The 16,920-nt window shown below is 36.0% G+C and overlaps 1 protein-coding gene and 2 non-coding genes across 4 annotated transcripts; 1 reads left to right on the top strand and 2 right to left on the bottom strand.

Annotated features, from left to right (window-relative positions):
• Positions 1-256: 256 nt before the first annotated feature.
• Positions 257-330, bottom strand: TRNAI-AAU (transfer RNA isoleucine (anticodon AAU)). The gene has a single exon. It is a non-coding gene; the product is annotated as a tRNA-Ile (tRNA).
• A 4,422-nt stretch (positions 331-4,752) lies between these two features.
• TRNAR-ACG (transfer RNA arginine (anticodon ACG)) lies at positions 4,753-4,825 on the bottom strand. The gene has a single exon. It is a non-coding gene; the product is annotated as a tRNA-Arg (tRNA).
• Positions 4,826-5,886: 1,061 nt separating this feature from the next.
• Positions 5,887-13,866, top strand: LOC135623693 (transcription initiation factor TFIID subunit 8-like). 2 transcript variants are annotated; one of them, XM_065126939.1, is made up of 3 exons: positions 5,887-7,573; positions 10,755-13,100; positions 13,193-13,866. In XM_065126939.1, exon 1 carries the CDS (start codon positions 6,375-6,377, stop codon positions 7,464-7,466), a length of 1,092 nt encoding a protein of 363 aa, XP_064983011.1. In that variant the 5' UTR covers positions 5,887-6,374; the 3' UTR covers positions 7,467-7,573; positions 10,755-13,100; positions 13,193-13,866. The 2 variants fall into 2 exon arrangements, with proteins under 2 accessions (XP_064983011.1, XP_064983009.1); XM_065126937.1 differs by having other exon boundaries at positions 9,344-13,100.
• Positions 13,867-16,920: the final 3,054 nt, after the last annotated feature.

The raw sequence follows: 16,920 nt of genomic DNA, 5'->3' as shown, positions 1-16,920 counted from the left end.
GCAACGCTAAAAAAAAAAGGAAAAAGACCCACATGGATCGGATAACAATCTTTATCGCTCAAATAAATATGTTACATCATATATATATTAAATAAAACATTTAAACAAATTTCTTAGGAAGCCATATCAATATTTTAGGTGTGCTCTTAACAAATTTCATTAGAGATATCTACCAACTTTTGTCTATTAATAAAGTAATATAAATGCTGTAAAATTATACATATATTATTATGTTGTAAAAATGTGATATATTATTTGGCCCATGCAGGTTTCGAACCTGCGACCTTCGCGTTATTAGCACGACGCTCTAACCAACTGAGCTAATAGGCCCTGTGTAAATTTATCTCTAATATTCTTAAATATATCTATTAAAAAGAATTAAAAATTCCCAACCTCAACATTTGGATCGAACATTAAACCTTCCAATAATACACAATACAGATATCAAAGAGAATCATTCATGCTTTAGTATATAATAATATCATGAGGTTAGTATATGATTATACTATAGCAGATGATCCAATCGCAAAATAATTAACTTTATTGTAGGAGAGTGAAAATTATAATGGCAAGACAATTTTGTTAGTAGATAATATGAAAAAATACATAGCCTTGTTAGAAGATTAAAAAAATCAACTTCGAAAAGAAATTAGGAAACAAAACAAGATTTTTAACATATCAAAACAATTTCAATAGTAATCTACATCTCAAGGTTTGATCAACTAAAAATAAAATGTATCATTAAACCACTAAACCAAATAAATAATGAACAAGAACTACATGAATTTGATGCTTGACTCATATTTCATTTAAGGATTTAAATTTTTGCCTAATATCGGTTTTGATAAATGGTCGGACCTATGACACAAGTATACTAGAGTCTATATGGTCCTATACATAAGAAAAAAATTACATCATATCTAGAATACATGAGATACAAGCAATAAGAGGTACATGCCAAATATAATACCCATTATATAGAAGATGAATGTAATACAAGTATATAGCACATAGGTTCGTCATACAATAACATACCGCTCGATACGAGCGGTACATATCAATCCGATAGGAAATCAATATGGACGGTACATATTGATTTGTCGGTATGCCCCATCGTATCATGAATCGATATGTCAGTATATATCATACTGACGGTCGATCAGTATACCGATATCTCAACATAAGAGTTGACTTTATAAGACTGAATTATAAATGGTTGCTACTATCAATTTGTAGACACCAATAAAAGGAGAAAAATAGTAGTGACACTGAAGATAAAAAATCAACTAAGTTAGGAAACAAAACAACATTTTTAACATGTCAGAGCAATTTCAAGAATGGTTTACATCTGATTAACTAATGATCAAATGTATCCTTTTCATTTTTTTATTTGAAATTTCTTATTTTTTTATCATAAATAAATCTGATCTGAACATATCTATTGATCCTAGACATATTTTTCTTATTTGATATGATCCCTGGTACAATCTTGTGAACAAAAACTGCTTAATATGTTCAAAATTGCAATTTGACTATATTGTATGCGTATGTTTCACAAATTTCGTTTTAGATTTTTCTAATGTGTTGCTATTTATGGGGTTTTTATTTTTATTTTCATAAATTATATATTTCTTTACCAGAAAAATCATCCAATCTGACCAATTCTATTGATCCTAGTCATTTTTTTCTTATTTGGTCATGGTCCTGTTACATTCTTGTGAACAACTGCTGCTTAATATGTTTAAAATTGCAATCTATAGGTAAACTGAGCATGTATTATTATTTTTTCGTATAATTTTCTTTCACAAACTTCATTTTAGATTTTTGTAATCTTTAGCTATTAATGGAAGTTTATCTTATTATTTTCTAAAAATATTGTATTCATGCATACATACATACATCTATCTAAACTTCAAACCTTCAACCTTCGTGTTATTAGCAGTTTAGCACAATGCTCTAACTACTCAGCTAATAAATCAGTTTATACAAAAAAACAAACAAATACTATTAATGTTGAAAAATGGCCTTTAAAACCAAACCAACCTATGTATGGGATTTTTCTATGGGAGTTATTTTCCACATTTAAGTTCAAACTTTAGAACTTCTAGTGAAATATGAATGTGCAAGGTACCAGTTCAGACAAACACCAAACAAAATCATTCGAGTATTAACAATATCATAAGGTTGGTGAGCAACTTGTTGTGAAGAGATGATTACAATTGCATAATAATGGAATGAACTTTAGAGAGCCAATATTATAAAGATGATAATTACCAATCACAAGGCAATCAGCCAGTAGATTGTACTAAAAGGGACATAAGACAAAAAACAAAAAATAATAATTGTTCAAAGAAACCAAGGAAGTAACATTTTTTGCATGTCAGAATACTTTCACTAATGGTCTATATCTGATCAACTAAGGAAAAAATGCACCCTCAATTAACTAAACCGAATAAACAATGAAAAGAACCACGGACATATGACATTGTTCATATTTTAATCGATAGTTTAAATCTCATACAATACCATTTTCAGGAATCAGTAATCATATATGTATCAGAATATGCCATTAGTCAAACCAGTACACATTAGTCAATAAAACAGATCCAACTAGTATTTGAGACCTTGATTTTACTAATGCTCGGTTACTTCTACTCTAACATAAATAAAAAAAACACTAATAAGTTAGCATAGCAAAAATGTCAAAATAAAAGAAAATTGTTCACCGAAGTCATCATAAACTCAACAAGATTACTTAAATATTGAACAGATTCATTCTTTCACAGGTAAAGTAAAAAAAAGAAGATAATATAGATGTAGCTTCCAACATGTAAATGCCAAATATACTGCTCAATATATAACAGTCAATGGACAAATATAGTTTCAGAAAGCATTTCATGCAACCCAAAGACTGCACAATACTATGAATATGGCACACACATGTGTGGTCCCAACATATGTAAAATGAATCGATCCACCTGCAAATATTAGCAATTATTACTCTGCATGATTTACAATTTCTAAAAGCATGGTTAGATTATGAGATTTCTTCAAATGATTTCTTTATTATGGCAAAAAATGGATTGTTTGATATCATGACACAAGATATGGATAACACAAGCAAGAAAATTGTAATCATCATGACATGGTATGTAAAAAATAGCAGTTCATGACATGGTATGTTTTATTTAATATTATTTCAGTTTCTACAATTTAGATACATTGTAATCATCATACAAATCCATGAGAAGCATAACCATTACAAGAAACATTAACAAGTAGTCCACTGCCAAATCTACAGGCAAATTGCCAATAAATTAGATGTTTTGAAGGCTTATAAAATGTGATACATGCATGCAATACATTGAACATATATGTATTAGTGAAATAATTGTCCTCACATGTTTTTAAGTATCTTGCCAAGAAGTATCTCAGAAGTGTCAAGATATAGACATGACAAGTATTTTGAAATGTTCATTTCAGTAGACTCAAAATTCCAAGAGTCATTCATTTCCAACATTATTAGTTTGATCACCAATACCCTATTTAGAATCTCACTTTTTTCACATCACATTCAAGTACAACAACCTGGCTTGATTTCACTAATGGCTATGGACAAATTGTCCAGTCAATTAGCATTATTATAAGTTATATTCCTGTTATTCACTCAAAGGTTCAAGACACAGAAAGCCTCTCCACTTGCATAGAATAGAACAGAACACATTGACCCTCCTCAGACCATGTATGAGTGAGAGCCCCATATTCAGGATCATTCTTTGTTAGTATGGCTAAACTATGCTTTTAGAAATTGTTTATTTATACGATAATCAAAGTTCCCTCTTCCCTTTTCGCTTCTTATTTTATTTCTAAATCCTTCACCTGTAGCTGTTTGGGAGAGCTTGTCAATTTGGTCAGCAATTCTGATTTTCCAAAACATCAATGTTTCTCATATTCTAGATATGTGATTTATTCTTTCTTCTTTGGTTTTTGAAGTAAGTGTGCTCTGAAGATGAGGTGTATCCACTACAGATCCATTGACCATTTACTGAGGAGGAAGTCATTTTAAAAATACTAATGGCAGGTCAACGAGCAGTGGAATTGGGCAGTTAGTAAGACAACAAGGCTGATGATTCAGTCAATCTATAGCCAAGAGAGACCACAAATGTTACCAACATTATGAAAGAAGAAGCGCCAAATCCCAGTGATTGACAGTCTTCAGAAAAAAAAAACAGGGCACTTGCTTTATCCCAGAGAAATATTCATTTTATACTTCATTGAAATACTCGAAGCTGGTGAAAGTCACTATGATAATTTTATACTTTCTCAATCCAAGCAATAATAGAAATAGCAAATTAGATGATGTTTGGGGCTTCGGAGACCAAATATCTACTTCCCCGAATAGAGGGAAATTTAGGTATAACTACAATTTCTTGTATCTGAACAAGCCCCACAAAGATTTGCTCAAGGCGCCCAGATAATTACAAGAACCAGATCACTAAGGGGAGAAGAACAAGTCTGAACTAAAAACTCGCAGGAGATTTCTATGGTCTATAGCATCTGATGGATATGGAGACTAAAAAGGAGGGCAGCCAGAAAAGATCTACCGAGTTGAGAATCCACAACCGCTCGCCGCTCGTCGTTGATCTGAGAAGCTCCAGACGTCATTATATGCCAAAGATTAGAGCATTCAATAGGCTCGAAGTTAGGGTTTCGACTCCTTTTTAAACCATCGCGATTAGCGGCAAAAACTTACGACTCCACTGGGGATCGAACCCAGAATCTCTGGTTCCGTAGACCAGCGCCTTATCCATTGGGCCATGGAGTCGTTACGTGTAACCTTAAAATATAATTAATATATATTTTATAATAGATGATTTTAGCAACTATTTAAGTCTTAATTTGTTTCATTTTGAAGTTGATTCTTCATATGAGTATAGATCAGTATAAAGTTCGTATAGCTCAGCTCAATCCTTTAACATAGTACGCAAATATGATAGAAATAATTATTCAATTTGTTTTATCTTTTGTAGTGATTCAACGTAAGTAGCGATTCCATTGGTTTCCTTTTTAATTTTTTCAGTGATTTTAAAGGTTTTTACTCAGAAAAATACGACTTTTGTTTGGTATTAGAAACAGCGCCGAGCTCTTCTAACAATAGTTTGATGAGGGAATCCCACTGCTCTCGAGATTCGTGTTTCTCGAAATCCAAGGGCGGAAAGGTCCCTATCTACTTAAATCTTATCTCGTCTTTGATATTGCCCTCGCACGAGCGCACGTGGTGAGCAAAGACACGGTAAGAATACCAGACACCAATGCGATCAACTCAAACGACGTAACGTGGCCGAAACACACTGTTTAAGGGACACGGGGGATTACTCGAAGAGTGGCGAATGGTCCGTTGAAGTTTTCCGGGGTGACGTGGTCTCTCATAGTGGGGCCCAACTAAATCGCGTTATCCATGACTTTCTCGTTCCACTAGTAAGTCTTGAGAGGACGTGTCAGCCGGAGTATTTTTCAAGGGTGATCCCGTTAGTGTTTGCGGGCGGATGACCACATATGACATACGTGATTTGACCCACAGATGGGTCCACATGAACCCAACCACTACGGCACGCGGAATAGTCTTAAGAGATGGGCTCCACGTGACAGAGATGTTGTGGCCCATTTGCGTTATCTGTTCCTCTATGGTTTGCGAGGCGGAGCCTGTTCTCTGTGGCCCTCGAAACAGGTAGGCAGCCGCATCGGCCGCGGTTTGCTGCTCCGCAGGAACTCTACAACCCCGTGTTCCACACGCCTGCTTGCTCGCCACGTATGTCACTTGGAGCACGCCTCCTCCACCCAACCCCGGATCTCACACCCTCCTCTTCCTCTACAAATAACCCACCCACCCTTGCGTTCTTGCTCTCGATCACTCTCCCTCTCTTCTTCACTTTCGAAATTTTAGGGTTTATCGCGGGTTTCTTGATCTATTTCTTGTTCCCAACTACCTTTTCTCTGGAACCGTTGATTCTTTTGTCCCATTTCTTGCTCCGTCGCTATCAATTCCTCTTGACCCCAAACCCTAGATCTTGCTGTTCTTGGGTTAGACCTTCTACCGATTTCAGGCATTTAAGAACCGGATTGCTGCCCCGGCGACCACCTGTCCCCCACCGGCTTCAGGAACTCCTTAGCGCTCTATGTAGTGGATATTGGTACGAATGATACTGCAATCTAGGGTTTTCCTAAAGGATCCTTGTTGAAACCCCATCCCAGGATCGCGCACACTTTTGCCCTTTGAGCTTCGGAGGTCCAGCGGATCGGCAGAGAGTGGTGGTGATTGGCCAAGCCCCTGATTCTGGCGCCGATTTTGGCGCCGATAATATGATCAGTTGAACATGAGCGATGGTGGCAAGGAGAGTGAAAGTGATCAGCAGAGCAGCTTGAAGAAGAGTCTGCCGTCATCGGCAACTGACGAGTTCGGCCGTGCCGTTGTGAAGATTGCCGTCGCCCAGATTTGTGAGACCGTCGGGTTTCAGGGATCGCATTACTCTGCCGTCGACGCCCTCACGGAGGTCACGGTCCGGTACATATGTGATCTAGGCAAAAGTGCGAGTTTCTATGCTCATTTGGCTGGTAGAACGAGTTGCAATGTTTTTGATATCATCCAGAGCTTAGAAGATTTGAGTTCGCAAGCAGGTTTTTCTGGCGCATCTGATGTTCACCATTGCTTAGTTGGTTCAGGTGTTGTTCGAGAGATCACTCATTTTGTTAGCACTAAAGAGGAAGTCCCGTTTGCTCAGCCCATTCCTAGATTCCCTATTCCTCGTGTACCTAAGGCTACACCTAGCTTTGCTCAGGTTAACAAAGAACCACCGGGAAAGCACATACCTGATTGGCTTCCAAGGCTCCCTGATCCTCATACCTATGTCCACACGCCTGTTTGGAACAAGAGGACCACTGATGCCAAAACAGACAAGGTCGAACAAGCAAGGCAGCGGAGGAAGGCAGAAAGGTCTTTGTTAAGCTTACAGAAGCGACTTGCCTCCAGTGAAGCAGCTGGGTTTCAACCAACTGGTGATGGTGATGTTGGGAAGGGGAAGCAGGTAGTCGGTAGCAACCCATTTCTGGCCCCACCTTTACCATATAAAGAAAAAGCAGTATCTGAAAATGCTCGTCTACATGAGGCAGATGCTGGCAAAAGGTTATCGGTGCTTGAGACCTTTGCTCCTGTCTTTGAGGCTGCAAAGGTGGGTTCTCTTGACTATAGTGCTAGTGACAAGAAGGTTGTTCTTAGAAGCAGGCCTACAGTGCATTTCAAGATTGGAGTTGACAAGAAATCTATAGCTGCATCATTATCTTCTAATGCTTTGGATGCAAGAAAAGACTCGTGGCCTTTGAGGGATGATGAGAAGGATGACAAGAAGAGGAGAGCAGAAATGATACTTAGAGAAGCTATGGAGAAGCCACATGATCTTGCTCAGCTGTAAAGCTCATTTAAACAGGCTTGCAGTGAGGAATTGTAACAGTATTTCTTGGCATATCAAATTTGGTGGAAATTCTGTTCCCAATTGTTGAGCTATGTGAAAAACCTTAGGTATGAAACATGTCATCTGAAAGTCCATTTCTTGAATATTTTTTTTGCTTTTTTCTTTGCAAGAGTAAAGAGCAAACATTTAGTATGGTCAGTGTTGTGAATGCTTGAGTTTTGTTTGGTTCAAAGCAACTCGAAATGGATCAGCTCCCCCTTGAGCCATCTACGGTTTGTTTGAAGAAACTTGCACCAGTAGGTTACCCTTTTATGGGGTTAATAACAAGCAACTTGTCAAACTGTTTCTTGGAGAAAATGGTCGTTACCAGCCGGAAATATATAATAGAGTTTAAGAACGTTAGGATTCACCTACTTTGAAACTTCATGTATTTCGTAATATATCTATATTTTTTTGAAACGAAAAAAACATAAGGGTTTTTTTATTTTTTTAGAAAGTTTGTTTGATGGTTACAACTTATAGCTATTTTTGAAATAAAAAATGAGTGATGTTTGGTAAATACAAAATTAGAAGATAGATGAATATTTTGTTAATATAATGTTAATATCATTAATGTTAACTAACAGTTGGAAGTACATAATTGAAACTCATGCACCTTGATCCCATTTTTATTATTAGACGGTAGGAGTAAATCAATATGAAGCAAATTCTTATTGGGTCTTGAAAGCAAGATGTGGAAAACAGTATGGGAGGCTTGTTCAATGATTCAACTTTTCAAAAAGGAAAGAACAAAAAAGAGAAATTTTATGTGATTTGTCCAAGGAGTCATTGTATAATTACCTTCTTCCTTGGATGTGTTGGCCGATACAAATGACACATCTGATTTCTATGCTTTTTATCCTGTTTGTCAACAGGGCATTGGAACAAACTTCTTGCTTCATGATTTTCCTTTTTTCCATATTTGGGAAAGTTAGATGGTCACTCACTCAATTCTCTGCTTTAAAAAGTTCAAAAGTAGAACAATTTTACTCCTGAAGTTTTGCACAATGTTATATAACTTTAAAATTTACAATTTGTGTAAGCTTAGCAAACAGGGCTTTTGCAGGTTTTTGTAACTTCCTGCTTTAAAGGTAGAAGAACGCAGAACACAAGTAAAGCCAACTGCCACCTTATGAAAATAACTAGTAGTGACCTCGAGTGCTGACCTTTAAAGTGAAAATATGTTTAAAATAATCTGGTTTGTACTACATCGATCGTGTTCCATGTGGCAAAAACCATAGTGACCGGCAACCTCTTCTTGACCTAGTTTGCATAGGGTTGAATGTGGCTGATACATACAAAGGGTGTTGTAGCTTCGAAATGACTCATTTAAGTATTTTTGTAAACTCTTATGCAACTCCTTGTGCTATTGCTAGTTCCAACAAAGAATCTGTGTTTTGATTAAAAAGTTATGGGTCCTTGTTCAATGTTCTAGTTTAAAGCCATAAAGTGTTTCTGTTCTTACTATAATGGAGCATTGGTTTCGCTGTTTTACTCAATAGTCTCTTGAAGCATGTAGGCTATCAGACCATTCCCAACTGCCATATTTTGCTCTAATTGGATTATTCATAATATTTACAAGGTAAATCTATTTAAATGGTGAATTGAAAGAAGTTCCTCTGGTGACTATCTCTTCCATTTATCATAATGTATATGAGGTAGTATGTCCTATTCTTTTATTTTTATTTTTTGAAAAATTGTTAAGGGACCTAAGATGAGTTGAACATATATATGTGATGCAATATATGCTGTCCATTATGACAATGCATGCCAAGACTGTTACTAGTTTGGGCACAGAATTGTTACTGACAATACTTCATTGGCATGGGATATGGCAGTAGCATGGACACACAGGTCCTTGCATGTGGCAATGAATACTGTATGATGCATTCCAGACATTGCTGTAGCAAAGGAGGTACCAGTAGCTCCCATATGGATCAGTTCCCTTCCCTCACAGTATGACTCTTTCTCATGCTTGACATATTTATGACCGAGGTCATTAAGCCTCATGTAGTCATGTGGGATTTGGTTAAGAACTCAAATTTGTAGGTTATGTAAAGCCCCTTTAAACTTTAATCTGATCCATGTATCCTGTGAGGTTTGATCTTTCTATACTTAATGTTGAATTCACCATTCATGTTTGTGATTGAGTTGGAAAATGTAATCGTGTGGTTCACTGGTTCTGATGTAGCTGGTCAACATATCACAGGTGGTACTTTGTATATGATTACTTAACATGGTATATTTCATATTGTTTGGTTCAAATTCATCTTCTTCCATGTTGGTTTTGCATGCTTGGGATAGGATGATTGAGGGACTCCGACTTTTTTATGTTATAGAATAATTCGAGTGTTATTGAAATTTGAGCTAAGTTTTCTGTTAAAATCGTTTTTGAGTTTCAAATATTTTCATGGAGTAGTCTTTGATAAATCTTTTGCCTGAGTGATAAATGTCATTGTATTATATTTTGTTTCTTTGTGAAAAAATAATTGTGTTCTCTGATGATAAATTGTTCTTGTTTATGCTTTTATTAACATACTTCATTTGTTCATAATTTTTTTCTTGTTGCTTGTCATATTTGATTGCTTCTGTTGACAAAACTTGTTCAACATCTTATATTTGTGTCATTTTGTAGGATTTCATGTGCATATTGATAACATCATATGCACTTGCTCTAAAATACTAGCAAATGCTTTGGACAGTAATATTTTCTGTTGTTTCTTATTTTGTATATATTCCCCCTCTTTTAATGTTTTTGTATAATAATGTGATTACATATGCTTAATCTAGGTTAGAAATACAGCAAGACAATAGTTACCCTTAATTATCATAAGTTAGATACCTGACCATAATAAGCAAGTCAATGTTACCAGCATCTTTTTCTTTTTCTGTATAATTGGTAGTTGATAAGTTCATGAAGTGTAGGTGTTTAAATTGACATAGATACTTGTTCTTTCTTTTATTACTGCCCCTATTTCTTTGTCCTTTTTTAATATAGTTAAGCATCTGGTTATTATTTAGTCTTCTCCTTGTTGGCATAAAGAGAGTTGAGGCTTGAGCCCTTGTTTATTATGGATATGTTTGAAGTGGGATTTTTGAACTGATGACTTGAAAGAGGATTTTGTATGTTTTCGATTGTAATTATAGCCAGGTTTCCTTGGAAATTATAAGGATACGCCATAGTAGGTCTCAAATGTATCTTATTCAGCAGTATCCCATTTGCCTTCTAAAATTGCATCAGTTTTGCAGTGTGCAGTTTAGTGATGCAGATTGTGAACAGAACAACTAGGCTTTTCCTCTGACATTTGGTGGATTCAGGTTGAGCTTGCTTCACAAGGTGGGGGGTCACAGAGATAACAGCTTTGGCCTCTTTTCCTTCAAGTCATGCCTTCACGAGATTGGTAGAAAAAATAAAAAAACAACAAATTGACCCAATTAACCATTTTATTCATCAGGTTTGTCCGCTCCCTCTTGTCTGGTGTCGTAAATCTCAAAACTCTATCAAGTCAGGAAGAAAGCTAGCTAAGCTTAGTCTTTATTTTTCCCGGATCAAACTGTTCCACAAACAGAATGATGATTATCAGTTGAAATAGTATGTTTTGGCTGAGATTTTAAGCCATTTTTTTAAATATTACATTATTTTAGACTAGCATTTCTTAACTGCCTACAGAAATTTCTCTTAGATGAAGACATTTCTGTGGATGTTGTAGCTGATAGCATTATCTGATCTTGCATTTGGAGATCTCTGCCTTTAGGATGGTGATGAGTTGGTTGTGTGAAGCTTGTCACGGGGTCAAATGGTACTTTTTTTAAGCAATGCAAGTTAATTATGTCTGACTCTATTTGCCTCTGGCAATTTTGTCAGAGGCACTGCCTATGGTTGAGTTTCTGGCCATATAAGAGCGCAGCTGCTCAGAAGGGAGCCTGCAAAGTAATCTTGTCTGTTAAGACTAGCTTTTCCTTGAAGTGGTAAAGAGTAATAAGATTTTAGACAATGTGAATATTTCTCATTTTGAGTAATGCAACAAGAGCAAGTAGTTTTAACAAGTTATGAAGAAAGACAATTGTTATATCTTATAGGTGCTTGTGCAATGAAGCAGAATAATGATGAATATGCTGGTTTGTTAAATTGTCATCGTTATGCTTGTTTTTTCTTTCAGCTGTGATGCTTTCTATTGTTTCCTCTGCTTCTGTTTGTGTAACTATTTTATGTGCCATTTTTCACCAAAACACAGGAGAGTCATTTGAAAGCCTAAATTTTACAAGAAAAAGGCTTATAATTCTCTGTTAAACAATGGATGGTGAGAACATTTTATGCATGCTCTTTTTAAAAGCTAGTGTTGAACTGCACATGATATATTGTGTGTTTGTTGAGAACTCATGATATTTTAAAAATGTTTCTGCTTAATTTGTTACAGTATGAATTTATTAGATTTACGCTTAGGTTTTCTGCTTAAGCCTTTTAATCAGGTTATCACCTGTGATCGATCGGGCATATTGAGTTATTGGTAACATCTCTAGGAGAGGATCTTGATATCTCCTTGATAATGAAGTCTACCTTTGAATATAGCGCCCACTTTGAGGATGTTGACTGAATTGAATGTCATGTTTATGTTTTTCAGTTATAAATATTTGAAATAACTGCATGAGTACCATCAAAATCCAATGGTATATGTATCGCATTCCAAACATTTTTGTACTTAGTTAGGAAATGTATTGCTGAATGCAGCTTGTTTGTCCAATGATGTCTACTTATTCTTCATACAAACAACAGTATCATATGAGAATATTCTTTCTATATTGGAATGCTGCAGCAGATGTCTACTCTTTCCATTGTTTCTCTAGGAACATGAATTAATGATAACTTTGTTAATTACGACTCTAATTGAGATGGGGGGGAAAGAAATATCCTGCTGGTTCTTGAGATAGTGACAGATGATTGATTCTTTGAAAGCTGCTTCAAATCTGCTAAGGACAGCCATCTGTTTGGGTAACATGGTGAAAGGTCAGATACCCAGAGGTGCTTCTGCTGTGTAGGGTCTCATCGAGCTTCTCATGGTTTTTTCTGGCATCTTTATGCTTGTGCTGTCCTTCTATTGTCCATATACAATCAACTTTGACATGAATAGTATCTGACTGTTGAAGAAGTTGGATGGTCGTTCTCACTGATTAACTGTTTCAGTATTGGTTTCCTGTTGTTCCATTATTCAAGTGAATAGAAGGGAAAGAGAAGAATGACTTAGAATGAGATCAAAGGTTTGGAAACAAGTGGTCTAAAGAATAGATTTTGAGAATACATTTTGCATTTGCTGATAGTTGTACCATGAAATGAGCAATAAAATTGATAACTGATCATCGCAATCTGCTTATCTCGCATATGCATTCTCCCCACGGAGAGTTTCATCAATCCTATTTTAACAACATTGCTGGTAACTCATCGCTGAAACTTGTACGTTTCTCTATTTGCTACATCTTAACTCCATATGATTAAAGTGTTAGCATTGTCGCAGGTACTGTCAATGGGGCTCAGCTTGGATCTGCTCCGTTTGGAGTATACCAGACACTGTCCCCGGTATAATTTTGCAATCATGTCTGGTAAGCAATAGGATTACATGTTCTTCTTTTCATTTATCTTTATGTTAAAAATGTATGAGCTGACAAATTCTTATCTTTAAAAATGTGGACAGGATGAGAAAAGCCTATTCTGTTTTCTGTGGATTTGTCCTGCTACTTGTTTAGAGGGGCAAGGTTTCGAGAGCAATTGTTAATGCTGCAGGAAATAAACAGCTAGAAATGACTTCTTTCATGGCAACCACCTCTATGGAAGGTTCTTTGGCAGACATATGGCACAAACACAAATACACACATACGTTGCGATATTTTGGTTGGTGTTGGTTGCTAATCTGTGACCACATGGTCAACTGTTGCAGTTTTATTGTGCGGTTTGACTGTCACCCATGTTTTGGTGGCCACAAACAACAGTTGGTGATATTACAAGCACAATAGTAATGAGAACTATCCAGATCATGGGGACCGTGGCAGCAGGCCATTGTACTAGAGCAGGAAATAAAATTGATGCTGATGAAGGAAGAAATAAAATGTATACGAGGGGGGGTTGTAGGTATGTTACACTTGTGGAGTTATTGGTTGTCTGATATTACCATCACAAACATGGAACAAAGTTTTTCAGTGGTGTCAGGATTGGGGCATTTCCAAAGAGGCATGGAGGGATTAATGTAATGCTTCTGAACAATGAATGCATCAAAGAGATTTTTTCAAACGGTAGTTTTATCTGAATGGTGAAACATATTGGATCACTAAATTTTTATTAATTCGTTTTGCGGTAATTGGCCGTCACTGATGTTTGGGCCTATTGAGTTGAATTTTTGCTCTTTTATATTTTCAATATTTGCACCCTTATCTTCGATAAAAATACTCTTCAGTGCCATTGTTTCAGTTGCATGGAGAGCCTTTTCGGTGAATTAACTAGTGTTGGATGCCGTTAGTACTTTTTCTAAAAGTTAAAAATTTAATTCTATTTAAAAACATATAGATAGATTTTAATTTTTAAATATAATAAATTCTTTATTGAATTTCTCATAAATATTATTATGTTACGTATTTTTTTTATTTAAAGATTTAATTTGAGTTTTTGTGATATTCGTAGGGTGAGTTTTTTAAAAAATTATCTTTTTGAACTTTTGTGGGAAGGTGTTGTTATTTTTATTCTTTTCAGTTTATATCCATATATTTTGTAGTCTTATAAATATCTTTCATTATCTTCCATCACTTTCACTTTATTGCCTTTATTATGTTCGATCGTGTCTTCGTCTTTGTCCTTACTTTCGTTACCCTTCTTTTCCTTTATCGACCCTCACTTTTGTTACTCTTATTTCCCTTTTTCGAGATTGTTCTTACTTTCGTTACCCTTCTTTCCCTTTATCGACCTTCACTTTTGTTACTCTTATTTCCCTTTTTCGAGATCGACAATCACGACGAAGGTAAGGGATTGGGTGACGCAGGTTCGATGGTGGTTTGAAAAAAAAATAAATTGATTATAAGAGGTATTTATCAGATTACAAGAGATATAAAAGTCGTTTGAAAAAAAAAAAAATAAAAGCACTTTGGAGAAAAGCCCCAAATAGATGAGCTTTTTGATTAAAATTAAATATTTTAATTAATTTTGGCACGTTTCAATTAAAATTAGATTGAAAATATTAAAAGTGGATATTTTCAATTAAAATTAAATATTCCAATTGATTTTGGCACGTTTCAATTAAAATTATATATTAAAAATGAAGGCTTGAGTATTATAATAACTTGTTATTCAAATGTGAAACCATTGTGTAAGGTGTATATAATTATTATTTATTTTTAGTTTTATCGCATTGTTAATTAAAATAATATTGTTTTATTCTGTAACATGTCATTATAACAGTGGGTTTATTTAAGACTAAGCTCTTTTTGACTTATTTATATAATAAATGACATTAAATTTTTATATGATTATTATATTCTTATTATTTTCGACTCGTTTAAGATTATGAGTTGGATCAAATAGCGAAAACGAGAGAGGATCCGTGGAAATCATATTAAAATGCGAGGTTTTTGTTTCAGGAAATTCGTCCAATATTGAATTATGACAACTTTTAGAGAAATCATGAAAATTTGGATTCTTCTCGATCGTGTCTGAAACATCCGTGCGCTTCCTCGAACTTTGTGACGGTGAAACTTCAAGAAAAAACATTCTTCCCGTGTGCTTCCACCCTGCGATCGTACGAACCATGACCTGGATTTGACGCCTCCACTTTAATTCGGCAAAGCGGTGCAGCGTACTTCACACTGATTCCTTGGCAGTCCCTCCCATGGCCAGCACGAAAGACCGAGCTGTGTTGTCATGTCATCGTCCTCTGAGCCCATTGCCGACGGTAAAATAACACAGCAGCAAATAAAGTAGCACTCTCCGACTCATCACTCCTTAATGGCGATGGTCGGGTTAAGCTGTTGGAACTCCAACCAGAATCACAGAGAGAAAGAGAGAGAGAGCCTTGCCGAAGCATCGATGCACGTCCCAGCTGTCACAGATAAGCTCGGGAGTTCGGGGATGGTAGACCAGTGCATCAGTCCTTGCTCATCAGGATGCAGCTGTCAACATCTTCGCCGTGGCAGCCCCCCTGATGGCGAGTCTGATCCTGGACCGATCGCGGAGGAACGTTATTTAACGCCGATACCCTCCAAGGCTGCGTGTTATGTTATTATCCATGGCAGGAAGCTGTGCTGCAGTAGAAGTACTCACTCGAACAGGTCCACCTGCTTGAGCTGCCGTCCATGAAGCTTCACTGTTTTGGTCAACATAGGGAGATGTAGCAGATCATGGACACTGTATCACCAACACCCATAAATCTGCAGAACGCAGTAACTCGAGTGAGCTTAATCGAGTCAAAGGGATGATATGTTGTTTCACTCCTCCAGCATTACAGTAGTTTATGAAAGAAAAAGATCAATATGATTCTTTAACGTGATATTATGCGTACAACAAACTGATATCTAATATGTTTTTTGTATTTATGTTAAGAAATATTAAGATAACATATAGTTTTTAGTAACTTATGTCTCGTTTACTATTTAACAATTGTCGAGGTTTAATAATAAAAAGGTGAGTTGTACCCAAATCAACCATTCATGCCATATGATGAGTTGCCCTATTTCGTTTGTTGGGTGTCTAATTACTAAATCTTTATTATACTATACAACATCATAATCATAAAATATTCATTGTGAACCTCATAGTATTATGTTTTTATATTTACAACAAATATGAAGAAAACTTTTAACTTAAAAATTTATATGGACAATTTTTTTAAAAAATCTCAAGTTTTTATTATTTTTCCCATTGAACATCTTTTTTTTATTTTAAAAACTTACTATTTAGAGTCATCTTCTTATTATTTATAATCATTTAAAAAATTTAATAAAATTATATGTTATTATTTATAATCTTTTTTATTTTATTTTTATCCTATTTTTGCTCCTTCCCCACTGCCCCCGCTTGTGCACTCGATTGTCATTGACTCTCCCCATCGATCGTTGTCCCTGATCATTGCCCCCAGCCTACCCCCACCAGTCCCTATTGTCGATCACCGCCCTTATCGCATCCCCCACCACTCCCTACATTTATGCACACTACTATTGTTGACTCTCCCCATCGCTCGATGCCATTAATCACTACCCCTGGATTGTCCCCTATCACTCCCTACTGATAATCGCCACCCTTAGCTTGCCTATTTGTTCGGCTGCGCATCCTACAAACTCTCCCCACCACTCACCTCTCCTAACCCATGCTCCTTACTACCGATGCTCTCCCCTCTATCATCGTCGGCTTTGCTAGTTGGGGATATTATTGATGTTGATCTCA

The sequence above is a fragment of the Musa acuminata genome, chromosome BXJ2-9 (assembly GCF_036884655.1).
Source record: "Musa acuminata AAA Group cultivar baxijiao chromosome BXJ2-9, Cavendish_Baxijiao_AAA, whole genome shotgun sequence".
Classification (NCBI taxonomy): Eukaryota; Viridiplantae; Streptophyta; class Magnoliopsida; order Zingiberales; family Musaceae; genus Musa; species Musa acuminata.
Note: the sequence above shows the minus strand (reverse complement) of the source record. Positions and strands in the feature narration are given on the sequence as shown.